This window comes from Anser brachyrhynchus, assembly GCF_964034855.1.
Source record: "Anser brachyrhynchus genome assembly, chromosome: 5".
NCBI classification, from domain to species: Eukaryota; Metazoa; Chordata; class Aves; order Anseriformes; family Anatidae; genus Anser; species Anser brachyrhynchus.
The window spans coordinates 12333553-12350175 of NC_137699.1; the positions used below are offsets into that span (position 1 = coordinate 12333553).

General features: G+C 40.4%; 1 protein-coding gene across 31 annotated transcripts in view; it reads left to right on the forward strand.

Annotated features, from left to right (window-relative positions):
* The window catches only part of MADD (MAP kinase activating death domain), a 67912-nt gene that overhangs the window by 20646 nt on the left and 30643 nt on the right, over nucleotides 1–16623 (forward strand). For 9 of the 31 annotated variants that reach the window (XM_080592493.1, XM_080592501.1, XM_080592495.1 and 6 more), the window contains exons 6-21: nucleotides 500–613; nucleotides 1338–1418; nucleotides 3206–3262; nucleotides 4021–4199; nucleotides 4780–5015; nucleotides 5528–5683; nucleotides 6687–6794; nucleotides 7873–8066; nucleotides 8661–8941; nucleotides 9589–9728; nucleotides 10960–11061; nucleotides 12963–13022; nucleotides 13483–13585; nucleotides 14605–14791; nucleotides 14981–15131; nucleotides 15500–15706. In XM_080592493.1, coding sequence (XP_080448619.1) covers nucleotides 500–613; nucleotides 1338–1418; nucleotides 3206–3262; nucleotides 4021–4199; nucleotides 4780–5015; nucleotides 5528–5683; nucleotides 6687–6794; nucleotides 7873–8066; nucleotides 8661–8941; nucleotides 9589–9728; nucleotides 10960–11061; nucleotides 12963–13022; nucleotides 13483–13585; nucleotides 14605–14791; nucleotides 14981–15131; nucleotides 15500–15706 — 2356 coding nt within the window. Of the gene's footprint in view, nucleotides 1–499; nucleotides 614–1337; nucleotides 1419–3205; nucleotides 3263–4020; nucleotides 4200–4779; nucleotides 5016–5527; nucleotides 5685–6686; nucleotides 6795–7872; nucleotides 8067–8660; nucleotides 8942–9588; nucleotides 9729–10959; nucleotides 11062–12962; nucleotides 13023–13482; nucleotides 13586–14604; nucleotides 14792–14980; nucleotides 15132–15499; nucleotides 15707–16623 lie in introns of all 31 variants that reach the window. The other 22 variants (XM_080592522.1, XM_080592503.1, XM_080592496.1 and 19 more) reach the window with 6 other exon arrangements.

The window sequence follows — 16623 nt, forward strand, 5'->3', positions numbered from 1 at the left end:
TACACAAACGTGTGGAAAACCTATTTCTTAGGCTTCCTAGAGATGGTAAAGCCCTTTAAGCCTAATGACGTTTTTTCAACAGCACAGTTTTGGTTTGAGCCGAGCGTGTATTCATTTGCTACTTTCTGCTTCTCCAGTTAGGCTTTTACTCTGAACATCTTTTTTTCTTGGTCCATGACATAGCAAGCTATTAGTTGAGCTATTTTTTTTTTTCCTTAGAGCCATGCAACCACATAAAAGTACATCCCTGGCAAAAAAAACACTGATTTTCTTCTAGATGAGAATTGAAGCTCTTGGAGCAGGAGTGGTTTTTTTTTGGTTGGTTGTTTGTTTTGAAATGCTTCTATTGTGTGGAGTTAGTGACTTATTTATCAAAGCCTTGTGTGTTTTCTCTTCTGATGTAAACCTACTGTATTGTTATTTATTTAAAAAAAAAAAAGAAGAATATGGTGATATCAAATTCAGATCTTGTCCTTTTTAAGATGTCTGTCTCTCTCAGTTGCTTCTAGCCCCTACACCTTATATCATTGGTGTTCCAGCAAGTTTCTTCCTTTACAAACTGGATTTTAAAATGCCTGATGATGTATGGCTTATTGACCTGGATACCAATAAGGTAAGTGATACCCATAAGGACTTTTGGCTTTGTTTCCAGGGAATTGTGCGCTTTCATCAGTGTGCATAAGGAGAATTTAAGAATGTCTATGCTTATAGGCTGGCCTCAGTCTGCCCCTGTCACTACTGTCCTAAATTTTAGGATTCTGTTTCCTTGCCTCAAAGTCCCCACTTCTTTTATTTATAAGGCATTCTTTTTCAGTTAATCCGTCTGGCTATTTCATAGGAAGATAAATCCTCAATAAATGATAAAGCTGTCTCACTGGGTAACTTGACCCTGTCTACTATAGCCCTAGGTAAGAATCTAGGTCTGATAAGAGCCTTGCAGCAGCAGCATTGGTTGTCACAATTCAAATGGGGCCACATATCTTGCTTTCTATTGTGGCATGAGCAAGGCTATTTCAAGGGAAATGTGTTTAACATCTTACACTTAATGGAAATTCTTAAGGATGAGTATAGGTTTATTCAAACTTTCCTTTTTTGTGGTTTATGACAGAGTAATCCTCCCTTGTTTGTGACACTGTAAATACTATTAAATAGTCATAAAGAAGTGAAAATCAAAGTATTGATCCAGGTTGTTTTCGAGTTTTTCATGTTTTTTTTTTTTTTTAATTTGATGTTATGACTTTTATCCAGTCTCAGAAGCAGTGGAGATGTAGGGGATTCTGGATTTGAAATGGCTACAGCTGGGTAACTTTTAGTTTGTTGCTTGTGCTTAATTCCAGGTGATCGTTCCTACAAATGCAGAGTCTTTGCCATCACTTCCAGAACCAGAAGCATCAGAGCTGAAAAAGCATCTGAAACAGGTAATAAGCATGTTGGGAGAAGGACTCAGATTCAGTAGAACTTAGCAGATGTAGTCTTGCACAGCTCTTTTGCTGTACTGGACAAGAATGCAAGTCAGCAAATGTAAAGCAAAAGGTGTTAAAAGCAGGTGTGTATCCTGGCACATCAGATGGATGTGAATAAGGTATCAGGATGCTAGAGTGCATGTGTTAAAGAAGGTGCCCCTCAGCCAGTCATGGCAAGGTCTGCTCTGGATGTGGAGGAGGGCTAATCAATAGGGGAAGAAGTTATTGGGATGTTTTCTTCTGAGTCCCCCGAGCACCTCTGTGATTTTCTAACATTGCCTTCTTCTGACAAACCTAAATCTGAGACTTTTATCTAGTTTTAGATCTTTAGTTTTTCCGAGGAATTTCATGTTCATTTTTGTTGCCTGTTTATCTTCTGCTGTCTCCGCTGCTTCCACTTTTGTAGGGAAGCACAGGACTAGGGATTTTCTGTCAAGGTATTTAAGACACCACTTACATATGGGTGTCCAGATAGAATATCCCCTCTCTTAGAATAGGGCAACATGTTGCCCTAAGCTTTAAAAGTGATATTAATTGATACAGATGTTAAGGGTTAGGTATCTAGCTGCTGGCTTTTCTCTCTTAAAGCAGAGAGCTGATTTGGAAAAGCAAGTGATCGCTAAGGCCTATGACTGCAGTTAATTTCTTAGCCTAGTGAAAGATAATTCAAAATGCTTTTGGATGCAGTAGATGGTTTTTGTTTCTCACTGTTGTTTGGGGCTAACTTGTTCCTGCTTGGTGCAGAAAGTTCCAGATTCCTCCTTTACATTTGCCATGCAGGCTTAAACTCTGACCCAATCCATCTAGCAATGATCATCTTTGTTTCCCCTCCATTCACAGATCTGTGTGTGAGGTCTGTCTCTTCTCTCGGGTCCTGCTAAGCCATTAATCAGCTTGGGTCATCCTTGCTGATCATGTCAAGCAGGTTTTATCTCTTTATTTCTGTTTTCCTTATGCACGCTGCATGCAGTATCTAAAGGTAAAGTGTATTACTGACCTGATGAGGTCTGCTCTCTCTCTCCTTGTAGACCTGGAGAGCAAAGTGTGTGACCTCTATGATACCCCAGTACCTGCTGTCAGCACTGATGGAAGCAATGTGTTGCTTGGAGTTTTGTTAGATCTATCTTCCCCTTACTTCTGCCTCACCCCCTTGCAATTTCAGGCACTATTCAGTAAAACTCTCTTACTACAGCAAATTTGAATATCAGAAGAACAAATTGCAATTTCCCTGAACACTTTCTATTTAAAATTGGCAGAGTATTCACCAAAATTCAGTACATCCCTATATATTCCTAAGCCCGTTATCATCAAGAGTTGACTATTGTCAGAGGAACAGGAGGGCTACTGGTTGCTTTGCAAAGTAGAGAAGACTAAATTGTGGCCCATGTCACTAAGGTTAACACCGTTGTTTACTTTTGGGTCTTAGTGTCAATGAATAAAAGTCAAGATACCTGATTTTAAACTGCAGTGGAAAGCAATTTGCTATACCAATAAGGACAGGAACCTTTCCACTCTCCAGAGGAACTGTAGCCGAATGTGGATGTTTGGGGGTGGGGCAGTTAGACCTCTCTCCATGTGCCTATTTTGTCGTCCTTTTTATTTCCTCTTATTTGTGATATTTGGTAGTAATAGATTATTATTATTTTTTGTTTCCCCCTCCGTCTGTTTCTCTGTGGTCATGTGTTCGTCTTGGCTCTGATGGGCTGCTGGTGTTATCATATGATCTTCCATCATGCCTCCAGTGTCTGGTTAGCATGACTGCAATCACTCAGCAACAGCTGCTCACTCCTGACAACAAGGTTCTTTATTTTATTCTTTTCCCCTCAATTTTCCATTTTACCCTTTTCCTTTGGTGTTTTGATTGTACTTTGTTTTATATGTTTGTTTATTTTTGAAATAAACCAGTGAAGACTCAGTGGGCAAATGGGAGAAATGAAGGAGGTGCAATTTAGGTTGGATCTGGGTGTTAGGGACTGACTTCCCAGTAATGCTGCTCCAGTGCTTTTTACTGAGGATGTTATGAGGGTTGAAGAGGATGGTAGCTTTATGGAGAGATTAAGCCCTCATTCAGATGGAAGTGTAGGTTTGCAGGGATAGGTACAGGCAGATGCCTGTGTAAGAGGTGTCTGCACACTGTTGTAGGATATCAAACTGGCTGAACTGCCAAGTTGCAAGGCAAGTTTCAAGGCCTCCAGGTCCCAGTGTGTATTCAAATTACACGTGGGAATAACTCTCAGATATATTGTACAGAGTGCCATACAAGCAGTGGTCAGATTTGGATTGTCTGTTCTCGTGTCGTGAATGAGTCAAAGCAGACTTCCATGCTAACCCTTGGGTAGCTCCAAGACTGTTTTGTCATTAAGGAGATCATTTGGACTCTCCACGTAAAGGAGGGCCTGGAGATACTTCTTGACTCAGTGTAGAAGAAAGAGTTTAAGACAAACTAATGGAGCATGCATAATTGTTGTGATTGCCTAGAGGCAGAGTAGCTCTGATCTCACTCTTGTTCCTTGAATAATTTATGGCTGAATGTGTGCATAATGTTGTCCTTTGTTAGGCACTGGCCAGCATGAGTCTGAATACTCAGCCCATTCTTAACCTAGAGAAGTTCCACGAAGGGCAGGAGGTGCCACTCCTGCTGGGAAGACCGCAGAATGATTTGCAGTCTACTCCCTCCACGGAATTCAACCCTCTGATCTATGGAAATGATGTGGACTCTGTGGATGTGGCTACCAGGTGAGGCTGAACAGGAAGGTAGTGTTGAGTCTTCTTAAAGTTTGCACTTGAAGGCAGCACAGACATTGCTCTAAGTCCTGTGATGGAAGCAGGGTCTTCCAGGTTCTACCGCAGGTTCTAGTCTACATAGAAAAAAATAAAAAGAGAAGGAATTACAGCGTTTGTATCAGATCCATTAAGTGCATGAATAAAATTATATATCTTGAGGGGTTATTTTGTTCCTTGCATTCTCCTATAGATCATCCCTTTTACCTGGACCAGTCAGTCTGATATTGTATTCTCAGCTTAAATCACAAGCCTTGAATTACAAAAAAAAATATATACCTGGAAACTTAGTCATAACTTAAGCTAGTGGATCCAAGAACACTGTCTCTCCTTGGGTGGGTCTTGGTTTCGAGGTGGTGAATTAAAACTAAGTGATTTCTTGTGTGTGTGCTTTTCTTTTTTTATTTTAAGAAGTTTTCTAAGACAGCTTTTTGCACTAAGTTACCGTTCTCTGAAGGTTTGAAACATTGCCTAATGCATACATTTTAAAGGTTGTGTCTTTTTTATCTTATATATATTCTCTGCTTCTTTTTAGGGTTGCTATGGTGAGATTCTTCAACTCACCAAATGTTTTGCAGGGTTTCCAGATGCATACTCGCACTCTTCGTCTTTTTCCACGACCAGTGGTGGCCTTCCAGGCAAACTCCTTTCTTGCCTCCAGGCCAAAGCAAACACCTTTTGCAGATAAGCTTTCCAGGACACAGGCAGTAGAATATTTTGGAGAATGGTCACTCAACCCTACTAACTATGCTTTTCAAAGAATTCATAACAGTAAGTTTTGGTCTTACATTTCCTGCGCTTTTGACGTCTTGTCTCTTAAAATGTAGAGAGATTCTAGGGATGAACTTAGCTTAATGCCATACTATTCATAGAATTGTAGAATATCCCAAGTTGGAAGGGACCCACAAGGATTGAGTCCAACTCCTGGTTTTGCGCAGGATCGTATCAAACCGTATGTTTGAAAGCGTTGTCCAAATGCTTTTTGAACACCTGTAGGCTTGGTGCCACAACTGCTTCCCTGGGGAGCCTGTTCCAATGCAGCATTCCTGCTGGGTGGGGAAATCCATTTCAAGGAACATTTTTCTATTTATATATATATCGATGGGTTTCTACCAAATTAGTATTGCTGTTAGCCCCTCATTTTTCCAGTTAATTGTTTACTTACAGAGAAGAAGTCTGTCTCTCCCTTTGTGTAAGACTTAGTAAGGAATAGCCTCACTGTGAATGAAGCCTTCAACACAAATAAATGAGTTCAATTAACTCTCCTTGTTTTTTTTGTGCAGACATGTTTGACCCAGCACTGATTGGTGACAAACCTAAGTGGTATGCCCACCAGCTGCAGCCCATCCACTATCGTGTCTACGACAGTAATTCACAACTGGCTGAAGCACTGAATGTACCCGTAGAGAAAGAAACAGACTCTGACCCCACTGATGACAGGTTGGTGGGGAACATAACTCTAGCCACATGATAGTTACTTCAAATCATTCTGAGCCTTTCCTCCAACTTCTTGTTTGCAGCCTTTTCCTCTAGCCTTCCATGCTGTTTTATTTCTTCTGTCTGGTCAGAACACTGACATTGAAGTAAACTGTCTTGCTGCACTGTCATCATCATAGCAGCAGTTTATCCCTTTGCTTGTGTTTTCTCAAGCCTTCGTTTAACATGATTCTCTATTTGTACTTTGCTGTTTTCTTTTGCTACTTGTATGCCACTTGTCATTTGGTATTTCTTCCCACCCTTACGCTTTTCTCTTCCATGCTGTTCTCTCTCAGGTTATTTGTGTTGCAGTACTACAAGTACTCCCACCCATCCTACCACTCTTTCAAATCTCTAATCAGCACATGGTTATGCAAAGCTTGCTAGTACTACCTACTGCCTGAGACCTTGTATGTTCAGTAAAGTGAGAACAATTTTTTGTTAGTGTGTTTTTGACCACGTTTTCCAGAATTTTTCATCTAGTTTTATTATCCTTCTTTTCTTTTAGCCTATGAGGCCCTCAGGCTTGGAATTGCTTATCTTTTATGTTCTACATAGCACCAGTGGTCCTCACAGTGGGATTTATCATTTGTATTAAAAAGGGAGTGCTTTTCCTTTGGTCTCTAGTTCTCTTGAAGCTTCTTCCCCCCTCTGGCACATATTGAGAATTCATATACTACTCCCTGTCCACCTGTAGTAGACCTTGTTAACTTTGCTGAGAGCCTATAAATGTCATACCATATTGTCTTGTTACCTATCTCAAAATTATTTCATTTGCTCTGACTTTTCATGAAGCCGGCCCCTTACTCTTGCCAGGATTCTTCTTCTTTTTGTGTGTGGAAACTGTAATATCACAAGATTTTTAAGATGTCCATGAAAACAGTGTGTGCTGATTCACATCTTTGAAATACTGGGCCCTGCTGTTGCTATGCTGCTACCACTCATCTCTCTTTTTTACCTGTTGTGGCAGTGGCAGTGACAGTGTTGACTATGACGACTCAAGTTCCTCCTATTCCTCCCTTGGTGACTTTGTCAGTGAGATGATGAAATGTGACATTAATGGCGATACTCCAAGTGAGTAACTTTGAGCTTCATTTTCACAGTGTCCACATAGGTTCCTCTTCCCCATTCATCTGCACTGAGGGGGGAAATGCCTCCCCTGAGTCTCTTAATCAGAGCAAAGTATTGTTCCATTGTAGTGTTGCTCTGAGGAAAAAGAGCATACTCCTTCAATTTCCAGTGGTAGGCTGAAGGAAGACCTTGTTTCTGCTTATGTACAGTGCCCTCCAAAGGACACTGGGAAGAAGAAGAACAGAAATAATGTGCTGCTGAACAAAAGTGTCTCTCTTGATTTGGAAACAACCTGCCAGTAGATAAGATGCAATATGGGCAGCAGATTATGAACTTTCTCCTGCCCCTGCTTTCTGTCCTCAGTGCTGACTTTAATGAGTCACTCCATTCTAGTGGGGACAGAAAAATACATTCTCTGTGGTTTATATGGAGCCTGCAGCATCAGTGTCTCTTTCGAGACTGCGAAATTATTACTCTTTTCAATAAACCAAATACAGGAATGCCGATGCATTTCCTATGTCCCAAGGGCAAGAGATAACAATCATAAGTTCCAACAAGGGAAGTTCTGCCTGGACCCGAGGCAAAGCTCTCTGTAGTGAGCATAGTTAAACAGGTTCCGAGGGTCAAAGTGGAGTTTCAAGCCTTTGAGTCTTACATAACTCAGTGGGACAGGACCTGAGCAATCTGCTCTAATTTTCATAGAATCATAGAATATCCCGAGTTGGAAGGGACCCATAAGGATCATCGAGTCCAACTCCTGGCACCATACAGGTCTACCCAAAATTTTAGAGCATGTGACTAAGTGCACAGTCCAAATGCTTCTTAAATTCCGACCGGCTTGGTGCAGTGACTGCTTTCCTGGGGAGCCTTTTTTTTTTTTTTTGAAGTTTTTCAAATTTTGAAGTTAGTCCTGCTTTGAGTAGGGAGTTGGAATAGATGACCTCCAAAACCCCTTTACAGCCTAGCTTCTTATGTGATTCTGTATTCTACTGAGCAGTCCTCATCTGCCAGTGATCTTTATTTAGATGAACAAAAGGCTGAGGAAGGCAGTGTTCTTTAATGCAAAATGATGTATTTACAGATGTTGACCCCCTGACACATGCAGCCCTTGGTGATGCTAGTGAAGTGGAATTTGATGATTTTCAAGAATACTCAGGGGATCTGGATGAACAGGCCATGGACAGTGAGAACTCCCAAGAGAACAACCAGCCTCGTTCAAGTTCCAGTACTACAGCCAGTAGCAGCCCCAGCACTGTCATCCATGGAGTGAATCACGTGTGTACTGAGACTAATTCAGCCCCAAGATTGGTGTATTAAGATATAAAGAAAGGGAGAATTCTTGTAGTTCATTCTGAGAAGGGCAAAAGCTAGGTGGAGTTTACTGGTAGCTTCTTATACTGGGACAGATCATTCCTTTGCTTAGAAGCTCGCATGTATTGAAAAACACAATGTTAACAGAGGGTGGTGGTCCAGGGTGTGACTGCAGGAATGTCTTTAATCAGTATGGAAAAATCTAATGCATTGGAGGAACTGAGAATGGGGTGGGGAAACTCACGAATCTGTGGTTATTTGGGAAGTATGGGAGCTGATTCCATAACCACAAAGCAGGACAACAGAGAGATGTTAGCCGGAGCTAACACTTAACAGTAAGATTTGTTTTACAGGGGAGAAAGTCCCTAGAATGATGCACAAATACTGCAGTGTTTCTAAAATCCTAGGTCAGAGGGACTAATAGTGGGATTGGGGTGGGGAGCCAGGAACTGCAAGGACCCTACAGACTTCCCAGTTTGAAATAGCTGTTCTTGTCCCGCCCTTCAGTTGTAAGTAATACAAATTTTCAAACAAATCAATGATTTGACTGGTCCACAGGAGTCTGCAGATTCAGCGGAGATGGAAGAGAAGCTGGCTGCTGGATTTTCAAACCATCTCCCTTCCTTGCCACTGCAAACTAGCTTTCCCAAGATGAGCTTGGATCGTCGTGAGAGTGACAGCCCAGCTGTCAGCATGAGCTCCTCAGAAGGGGTGGTGAGGAAACGAGAGTATGACAATCCATACTTTGAGCCACAGTATGGTTTTCCTACAGAGGATGAAGATGATGAGCAGGAAGAAAGCTACACCCCAAGATTTAACCAGAATCTCAATGGAAGCAGGTGAGTCCTCCCCATTTCCTGCCCTTCTGCACAGCTCTGTTGGCGTTTCCCTCTGTTTCATGTAGTTTAACATTCATTCAGTTGCCTTTTGCAGCTGAAATGTAGCATTGGTCACCTCTATTTAATGTTCCAATTCTGCAAACCATTCTGGTTCTGGTAAAGGCACTTGCTCAGTTCCCTCCCTTATTTGCTTTTATTTAAGTTGTAGGAGCTAACAGAATTACAATTTTTCCTAGAAACATTCTAGTATATCACCTACTGATTCCTGGAAACCTTTGATGGAATTTGGTTGTGAAGCTTTGTATTTGGCAGTGAAACGTGAGGGGCTTTGTTAGTACTGTGTTTGACATTGGGTTTTCTTGTTGTTGCTCTCAAAGCACAACTTTTTCACCCACAAATCCACCAATGCAGTTTTGCCAACAAATTTTCAACATGTCCTGAAAGGTAATGAAAGCTTGAATGCAAAGATGCTTCCCTTTTTTCTTCCACTTTTTCTTTCCACTTTTTTCTTCCTTTTTTTTTTCCCCACAAGGTAAAGGTAGCGTGGTAAAAACTGACAAGGAACGAGACCAGCATTGACCTCTCACAATTCTACAAGGTTTTGGTTGGAGAAAAAGCTAATAGCATTTGTGTTTATTTCTTCAAAGGTCTCAGAAGTTACTCCGTCCAAACAGTTTAAAACTGGCCAATGATTCTGATGCAGATTCGGACTCCAGGGCCAGCTCCCCAAACTCTACAGTCTCTAACAACAGCAGTGAAGGTTTTGGGGGCATCATGTCTTTTGCAAGTATGTACTAATGCATTCATTAAACTGCTATTATTTATTAGAGTTTACAGGGAGATGGAATAGAGGGATGAACTAGTCAAGAGGATAACTTGGTAGTCAAATTGTTAGCAGGACTTCAGAAGCCGTGCTGGGAGTCATAGGAACTTTTTTACTTATGTTGCTGATAACTACTGCGTTATATATTTTTCAGTAAGAAGGACTTCGGTTATGTCATTAGGCCGTTGAGTTATATGGCAGTTCAGGGCACAAATCAGAAATTGTCAGTTTCATTTAAACAAAAAAAAATGTGCTATTTTATGAAATTGATACAAAAGTCTTACCAGTAGTATGTCTTCCATGCTACCATGTCTTGTGTTTAGGTGCTAAATGAAATTCTTGACCATTTTCAATTGTATTTTAATAATAAAACCCACAGGTATGGAAAACTAATCTAAACTATTTTAATGTGTGAGAGAAAATATAGCCAGTTAAATCTTCAGCTGCTGTGGGGAGCAGGGCAAGAGGTTTGTATCAGGGGGAAAAGTATATTGGATGTTTCTGCTAAAAAGATTGTTACTAAGATAAGGCTGAGGGGAAACAAAAGAAAACAAAGCAAATTGAAATAGTACGCTGACATTTAAAATGAACTATTTGAGGTTTGCTGTATGAGAATCTTAAACAGATGACAGTGCATTTTTGTATTCTTAATGCCATTAAAAATATGTTGGTGGTATGAAAGACTCTTGTTTTCTTCTCGTAAATGGAAAGCTTCTATTTTAAAGCAATCCTTTGTGTCAGACTTACAGAGTTGCATAAGGCTCTCTGCACAATTCTCACTTCAAGATTATGTATTTTAGAGATCTTTCATCATCCTGTTTTCTCATGTGACCCCTGCCATTTATTTGCTCCTAAGAGGAGTATCAAACTAGAAGACACAGTTGATGTGAAGTTACCTCTGTAAGTGCAGGAAGATAAGTGTATATTGGTGGTACATTTAAGACTCAAAGGCACAATGGCAGTGATTGTAACATGAGAGCTAGGAATTATGTTTTATACAATTCAGAATATTCTGATTACAGATGTGGGTGCATTGTAAAGGAGATGGTAAGATGCCTGTAAGGTTTTTGGATAAAAAAAGTACTTCCATCATTATGGATCTTGAATAAGAAGGTGAATTATAGGAAGCTGGATGTGTGCAGTGAGTATTAGGCACTTAATTGTGTTTTTTGTTGTTTTTTCCATTTTGTCATAGGCAGCTTGTATAGAAACCACAGCACAAGTTTCAGTCTGTCCAACTTAGCCCTACCAACCAAAGTTGGGAGAGACAAGAATACTCCCTTTCCCAGCCTGAAAGGTAACCATTTTTCCCTTTGCCTTACAGCCTTTACTATTCTTGTTACTGGGCGGTCTCAGGTCTTATCCCTAAAAGGAATTTTGATGGTGAAGCTTTTTGGTAGTTTGGGTTAGGAGCTGTCTTAGTTATCAGGACAATAATTTGCCTTGATATTTCTCAGTCAGACTTCTTCCCAACAACCGGACTGTGTTGGGATGGGAAAGTAGCTTGTCTACCCTGTGTTAATGGGTATGTTGTGAATGTTGGTTTTGTTTTGCGTTTTGTTTTGTATTATTTTTAAGTCATTAGTGTATAGAATGGGAACAAAGAGGTAGGTTATACTGTTGTACTGCCACTGTCTTCATGATTAGCCTTAGGTAACATGTTAGAGCAGCGCTGCTCCATTTGTAAGTGGGAATAATGCCTACCTCCCACGGAAACTTCTGTTTATATAGATTTCAAAAGTGTTTATGGTCCTTTCAATTCATTATATGGAAATTTTCCAATCAACCTCAAATTATAAACATGCTTCGGCTCATTGAGAGTAAAGATCCATCTCTAACGTAGGTGCACAATCTTCCAATTGGGACATCTCTTGTTAGATAACATGACTGAACAGGGACTAGAGAAATGACCCTCTTACATTCAAATTAGACAGCCTGGTCATCCTTGCACTGGATGTGATAATAGTTGCTAAATCAGGGAAGGTTTATTTTTTTTTTCTAAATTTTTTGAGTTATTCTTTCTGATTAGAAGTTGCTGCTTTTGTTTTAATATGTTGATTTTATTTATTTTTTTCCTCCTCATCATTTTCATCGGTAAAGATTACTTTAATCTGGAAGTGGGAAGGGATGTGGATGAAGGTTGGTATGATGTTTTGCTGACCTTTGACCTTGTAGAAACAAAGGCCAAAAGCTGTTTTTGTGTTTCTGCTTTGGACTTTGTTTTTGAGACAAGTAATCGTTCCCTGTGTGTAAAATGAGGAGGAACAGGACTGGTATGGTGAAAACACTAGCAGAGATTCTGCGCAGCTGTTTTTGACAACCTTTTACCAGTTGGTTACATTTTCATGTCCAATTGTACAGGATACAAAACATGCTTCATATCAGGGTTATTTCCATGGGTAAACTTAACAATTAATTCCATACATTGGAAGAAAACAGTGATGGGGTTTGCCATTCCATGTTCGTGCTTTGTGCCTCATCTTCTGCACTTTGGTGTTCTTTTCTTGAAGATTGTAATTGTGCAGGGCCTTTAATGTTACTGTGCGCATACGAGGGTCCGATATTCATGGAGTAGCTCAGTCTGTTCTGTGCATGTGCAAGTGTGTGTGCGTGTGTGTTCGTGTTCATTTGTGTGTGCATGCTGGCTCATTGGGATTTCCACTGGGCACTTCTCTGTTTTTTAAATGTTTTTGTCTCTGTTGTACAGGTGTAAAATTGCTGCGTTAACCCGTTCTTACCAAGTGTGTGTGGTACTCTGTGTTTGTAACTGTAATGGGAAATGATGCTGGGACTCCATCTCATTGCTGCTGTTTGATCACTCTCCATCCTCCTTTTTAGTTTTTATTTCATGCACATTCCATTTACATTGTTTTTCTTCAGTGATGCAGATGTTTTTGATAGTGCCCTTGAAATTCGATATGTGCAATAGTGTCCATGAAGATGCAGTACAGTGGTTCCACGGTGCCAAATTTCAAGTCAAGCACTATCTGTTAGATTAATTACGCTGGCCCTTGTCTTGGGCTTTCAAGCATCCTTCCCGCTCTAGCATCATTTGGGTTTTGTTTTGAGGGAGGGCTGGGAAAAAGCTGGTAGGTTTTTTTTTGTTGTTTTTTTTTTTGTTGTTGTTTTTTTTTTGATGCTGATGGTGGGGAGCATAGATATTGTAGTACACTACTAATTGTATATTTTGTGTCCCAGTATTTGGGTTAAATACTATAATGGAGATTATTACTGAAGCTGGCCCAGTAAGCAATGAAGGTGGGTTCCCTACAGCATGAGCTGTGCATGATGTAACAATTTCCAGCATTCCCTATGCCTGACTTTGGGCTCCCTTTCTCATTGGGTAACCAGTATCACCTAATCTATACTAGTCACCCCCGATGCATTATGCTTTTACATACAGTGACTAATTTGAAGATGGTTCTTGTTGTCCAACTGCATGCAGAGCAGCCAAACTTTTCCTGCCTTTCACCTCCTGCTCCCATTACCATCTTCTCTTTTTCTCTCCGCATTACTCCCATTACTGTTTTCTGCCGATGTGTGATGCTAGAATATGATATATGCTGCTGCTTTTTTGGAGTTTCCATTTTGTTTGAAGTTCGTTACTTGTAATCTGAATAGGTGTGTTAGCTGACCATAGTATTGCTTGTTACTGTCCTGGGAGCAGACTGTTTTCCTCCCACCCCCTTCTTCTCATCCTTTTTCCTCTCCTGTTTAGGAAATAGACGAGCCCTGGTAGATCAAAAATCTTCAGTCATTAAGCACAGCCCAACAGTGAAGAGAGAGTCTCCATCGCCTCAGGGACGAAGTAGCAATTCCAGGTAATATTTTTGTTTTTTGAGCATGAAGTGGTGTTAGTGGTGTCATACTTGTCAAACATTCCCTTAGAGAAGACTAGCTGTTGAAAGTAGCATAGTACTTCTCTATGGCCCCAAGCTTGCACACATTGAGAAGATTTGGTACAGATGGCCTTTCAGTTAATAGCACATATTTGTATTTTTCTGTCCTTCAAAATATTTCCTATTCCTGTCTGAGATCCAAAATAGGTCATGAAAGACCCTGCTTTAACACAGTATTTATTCTTTGTAGTCAAGTCTAGTCTGAACAGGCTAGTCTAGCCAGCAGAAGTTTAGTGTGCCAAGCAGGGGATCAGCTGGGTCATGTGAAGCAGTTTGATAACATGAGTTCATGAGAAATCCTTTTTTCAAGCTTGGAAATGGACTTGGAATGTTGAAGTAAACATTTTCTGACCTGTGCTTTCTCCTCGCTTCTTGCATAGCAGCTGTATGTAGAGTGAAATTTACTTTGAGCTAATGGGATAGGAGACAACTAAGGACAAAAAGTGTGGTTCAGACTGGGGATACAGCAGGCTGCACAGGTGTTCCCTTTTTACCATTCCCTCCCCTGTGGCAAAATGAGCTGAAACAGTATGCACGCTAAGGCTGCAGCACTAGTGCTATGAATGCAAAGAAAGTCTACAGATGGGACAGTGCAGTCATTGGAAGAATGTTGCGGCATAGAGACTTCCGATGGATTCTGAGGAGTGCTATGAAAGTGGACAGTAGAGTGGTAGATAGTGGGACTACAGAAAAAACTGATTATAGCTTGTTACAGGAAGTAAGGGACAAACAAAAATGTTTGATGCTACACCCATAGATCACAGCTTGGGCTGTGAGCAGTTGTTAGCAGCAAATCTAGCAAGATTTGAGGTTCTTTTCTTGTAAATTTAGTTTTGGAAATGCATCTGTGGGTTTGTCCTGGCCAGACCTCTCTAACCATGCAAGCCAAGATAAGCAGAGCGTTAACTCCTGCCTCCTTGTTTCCTTTCTAAATCCATCAGTGAGAACCAGCAATTCCTGAAGGAGGTGGTACACAATGTTCTCGATGGGCAAGGTGTCGGCTGGCTGAACATGAAAAGAGTCCGTCGCCTGCTGGAGAGTGAGCAGCTCCGAGTCTTTGTACTAAGCAAGCTAAATCGCACGATCCAGTCAGAAGAAGATGCTCGGCAGGATGTCATACAGGATGTGGTCAGTGCTGAACTCAGCAGCGTCCTCATACCTAGTGAATGCTTAGGTTCAATTTTTGTTATCAAAATTATTAATTTTTGTTATCAAATTACTTTCTACAGGCTGATATTGCAGCAACTTTAGAATATTATGTTCTCAAATGACTTTCTTACTTCTGAAATATTGACACTAGTGGGATTTTCATTGCAGGAGATCAGCCGCAAAGTTTATAAAGGCATGCTGGACTTGCTGAAGTGTACTGTGTTGAGCCTGGAGCAGTCATATGCAAATGCTGGCCTGGGAGGCATGGCCAGTGTTTTTGGCCTTCTAGAAATAGCACATACTCACTATTACAACAAAGGTAAGAAAAACGTTTACTGCTTTACGCAGTGACTCTTTTATCAGTATATGCTCTTGAAGTCTGGATTTCATATCATTGGGATATGAAAATGTCACTATAAGCTTGATCAGCTGTTGGATTTGTTTGTGCAGAATTGCGGAAGGTTCTTTACTGGAAACCTAATTTTAATTTAAGTATTCTCTTCTGAAGGTTTAGCTGTAATTCAAATCATGCAGTTTGATGCAGAAAAATAATCCAAACTGCCTTTGGGGACATATGATTAGATGAAGTCTCAGAGAATGATAAAAGAGGTCTGCTGCTTTCATTTCCTTTTCCCTTATGTGGTTTTTTTTTTTCTTTTGGCAACACTTTGTTCTTTCTCTCTAAAGAACCAGAAAAGAGAAAACGAAGTCCAACAGATGGATCTATCACTCCAGTTGGCAAGGATCCTGCATCATCTCCGAGAGTGGAGCTGAAACCTGCGATGCAGCTGCCAGTACCTCAGCTGATGTCAAAGGCACTGAGCCCTGCAGGCAAAGGGCCAAGGGAGTTTGACACAAGGAGTCTAAAGGAAGAAAATTTTATTGCTTCCATTGGTGTGTATTGAGGTGTATTTGAAGTGTGGGAGGGGCTTCTGTTTTGGCGTTAGGTTCTATTTGCATTGTCTCCATTTTAACACAATACATTTGCTGCTGTAACATGCCTCATTTACACCTTGGATCCCAAGGAACAATCATAAGTGTTTTCACTTGCTCTTGGTTAAACTGTCCAGGGCAGTTTTCTCTGAGAATCTTTCTAATCTTATTTTTTTCTGAATATCATTACACTTCAGTCAACTTTCATTTTTGCTGTGATTGATGTTTTCAAGTAACAGGAAATGTCAAAAGAGAAACAGGGCCAGCAGGACTTTGGAAAGGGCAACCATGGAAGGGACTACATGAAACAAACGTTTTTTTAATCATTGCTTACTACATCTGGATTATCTAGGTTGCATCTTGATAGAAGTGGGACCCAGGGTCTGCTAACTGTTAATAATAGGAACTGCCAAAAGGTTTAAGTTGTGGTGTTATAGTTTCAGTAAGCAATACTGATGGATATTCCTTCTATGCAACAGCAAATAGAATTCGTGTCCTTCTTTACAGTATCTGCTAGGCTGGTCTTTAGAAAATTTCCCATTCTTATTTCATAGCTGGAATGGTTTTTGTCCATGTCTGGGAAAAAAGACAAACATTAGATTGTTTTACCTTAAAGGGGCTTTATAGATTAAAAAAAAAAAAAAGAAGAAAAAAGAGTTAGGTTGGATCCAACCTGCTGTGGATTGTTAGCAAGACAGATGTACCATCAGCATATGAGGAAAATATTTCATCAGCTCAAAAATATGCTGTGTTAAATTTCAGCTATTGCTTCTTATAGCCTGTTTGAAAGAACTTTTTAATTAAATCATTGTTTGAAAGATTAATCTTCTGAAAGCAGTGTGCTGCTGTGAGGCTGTACCTCTGGTATGTGGCATAAA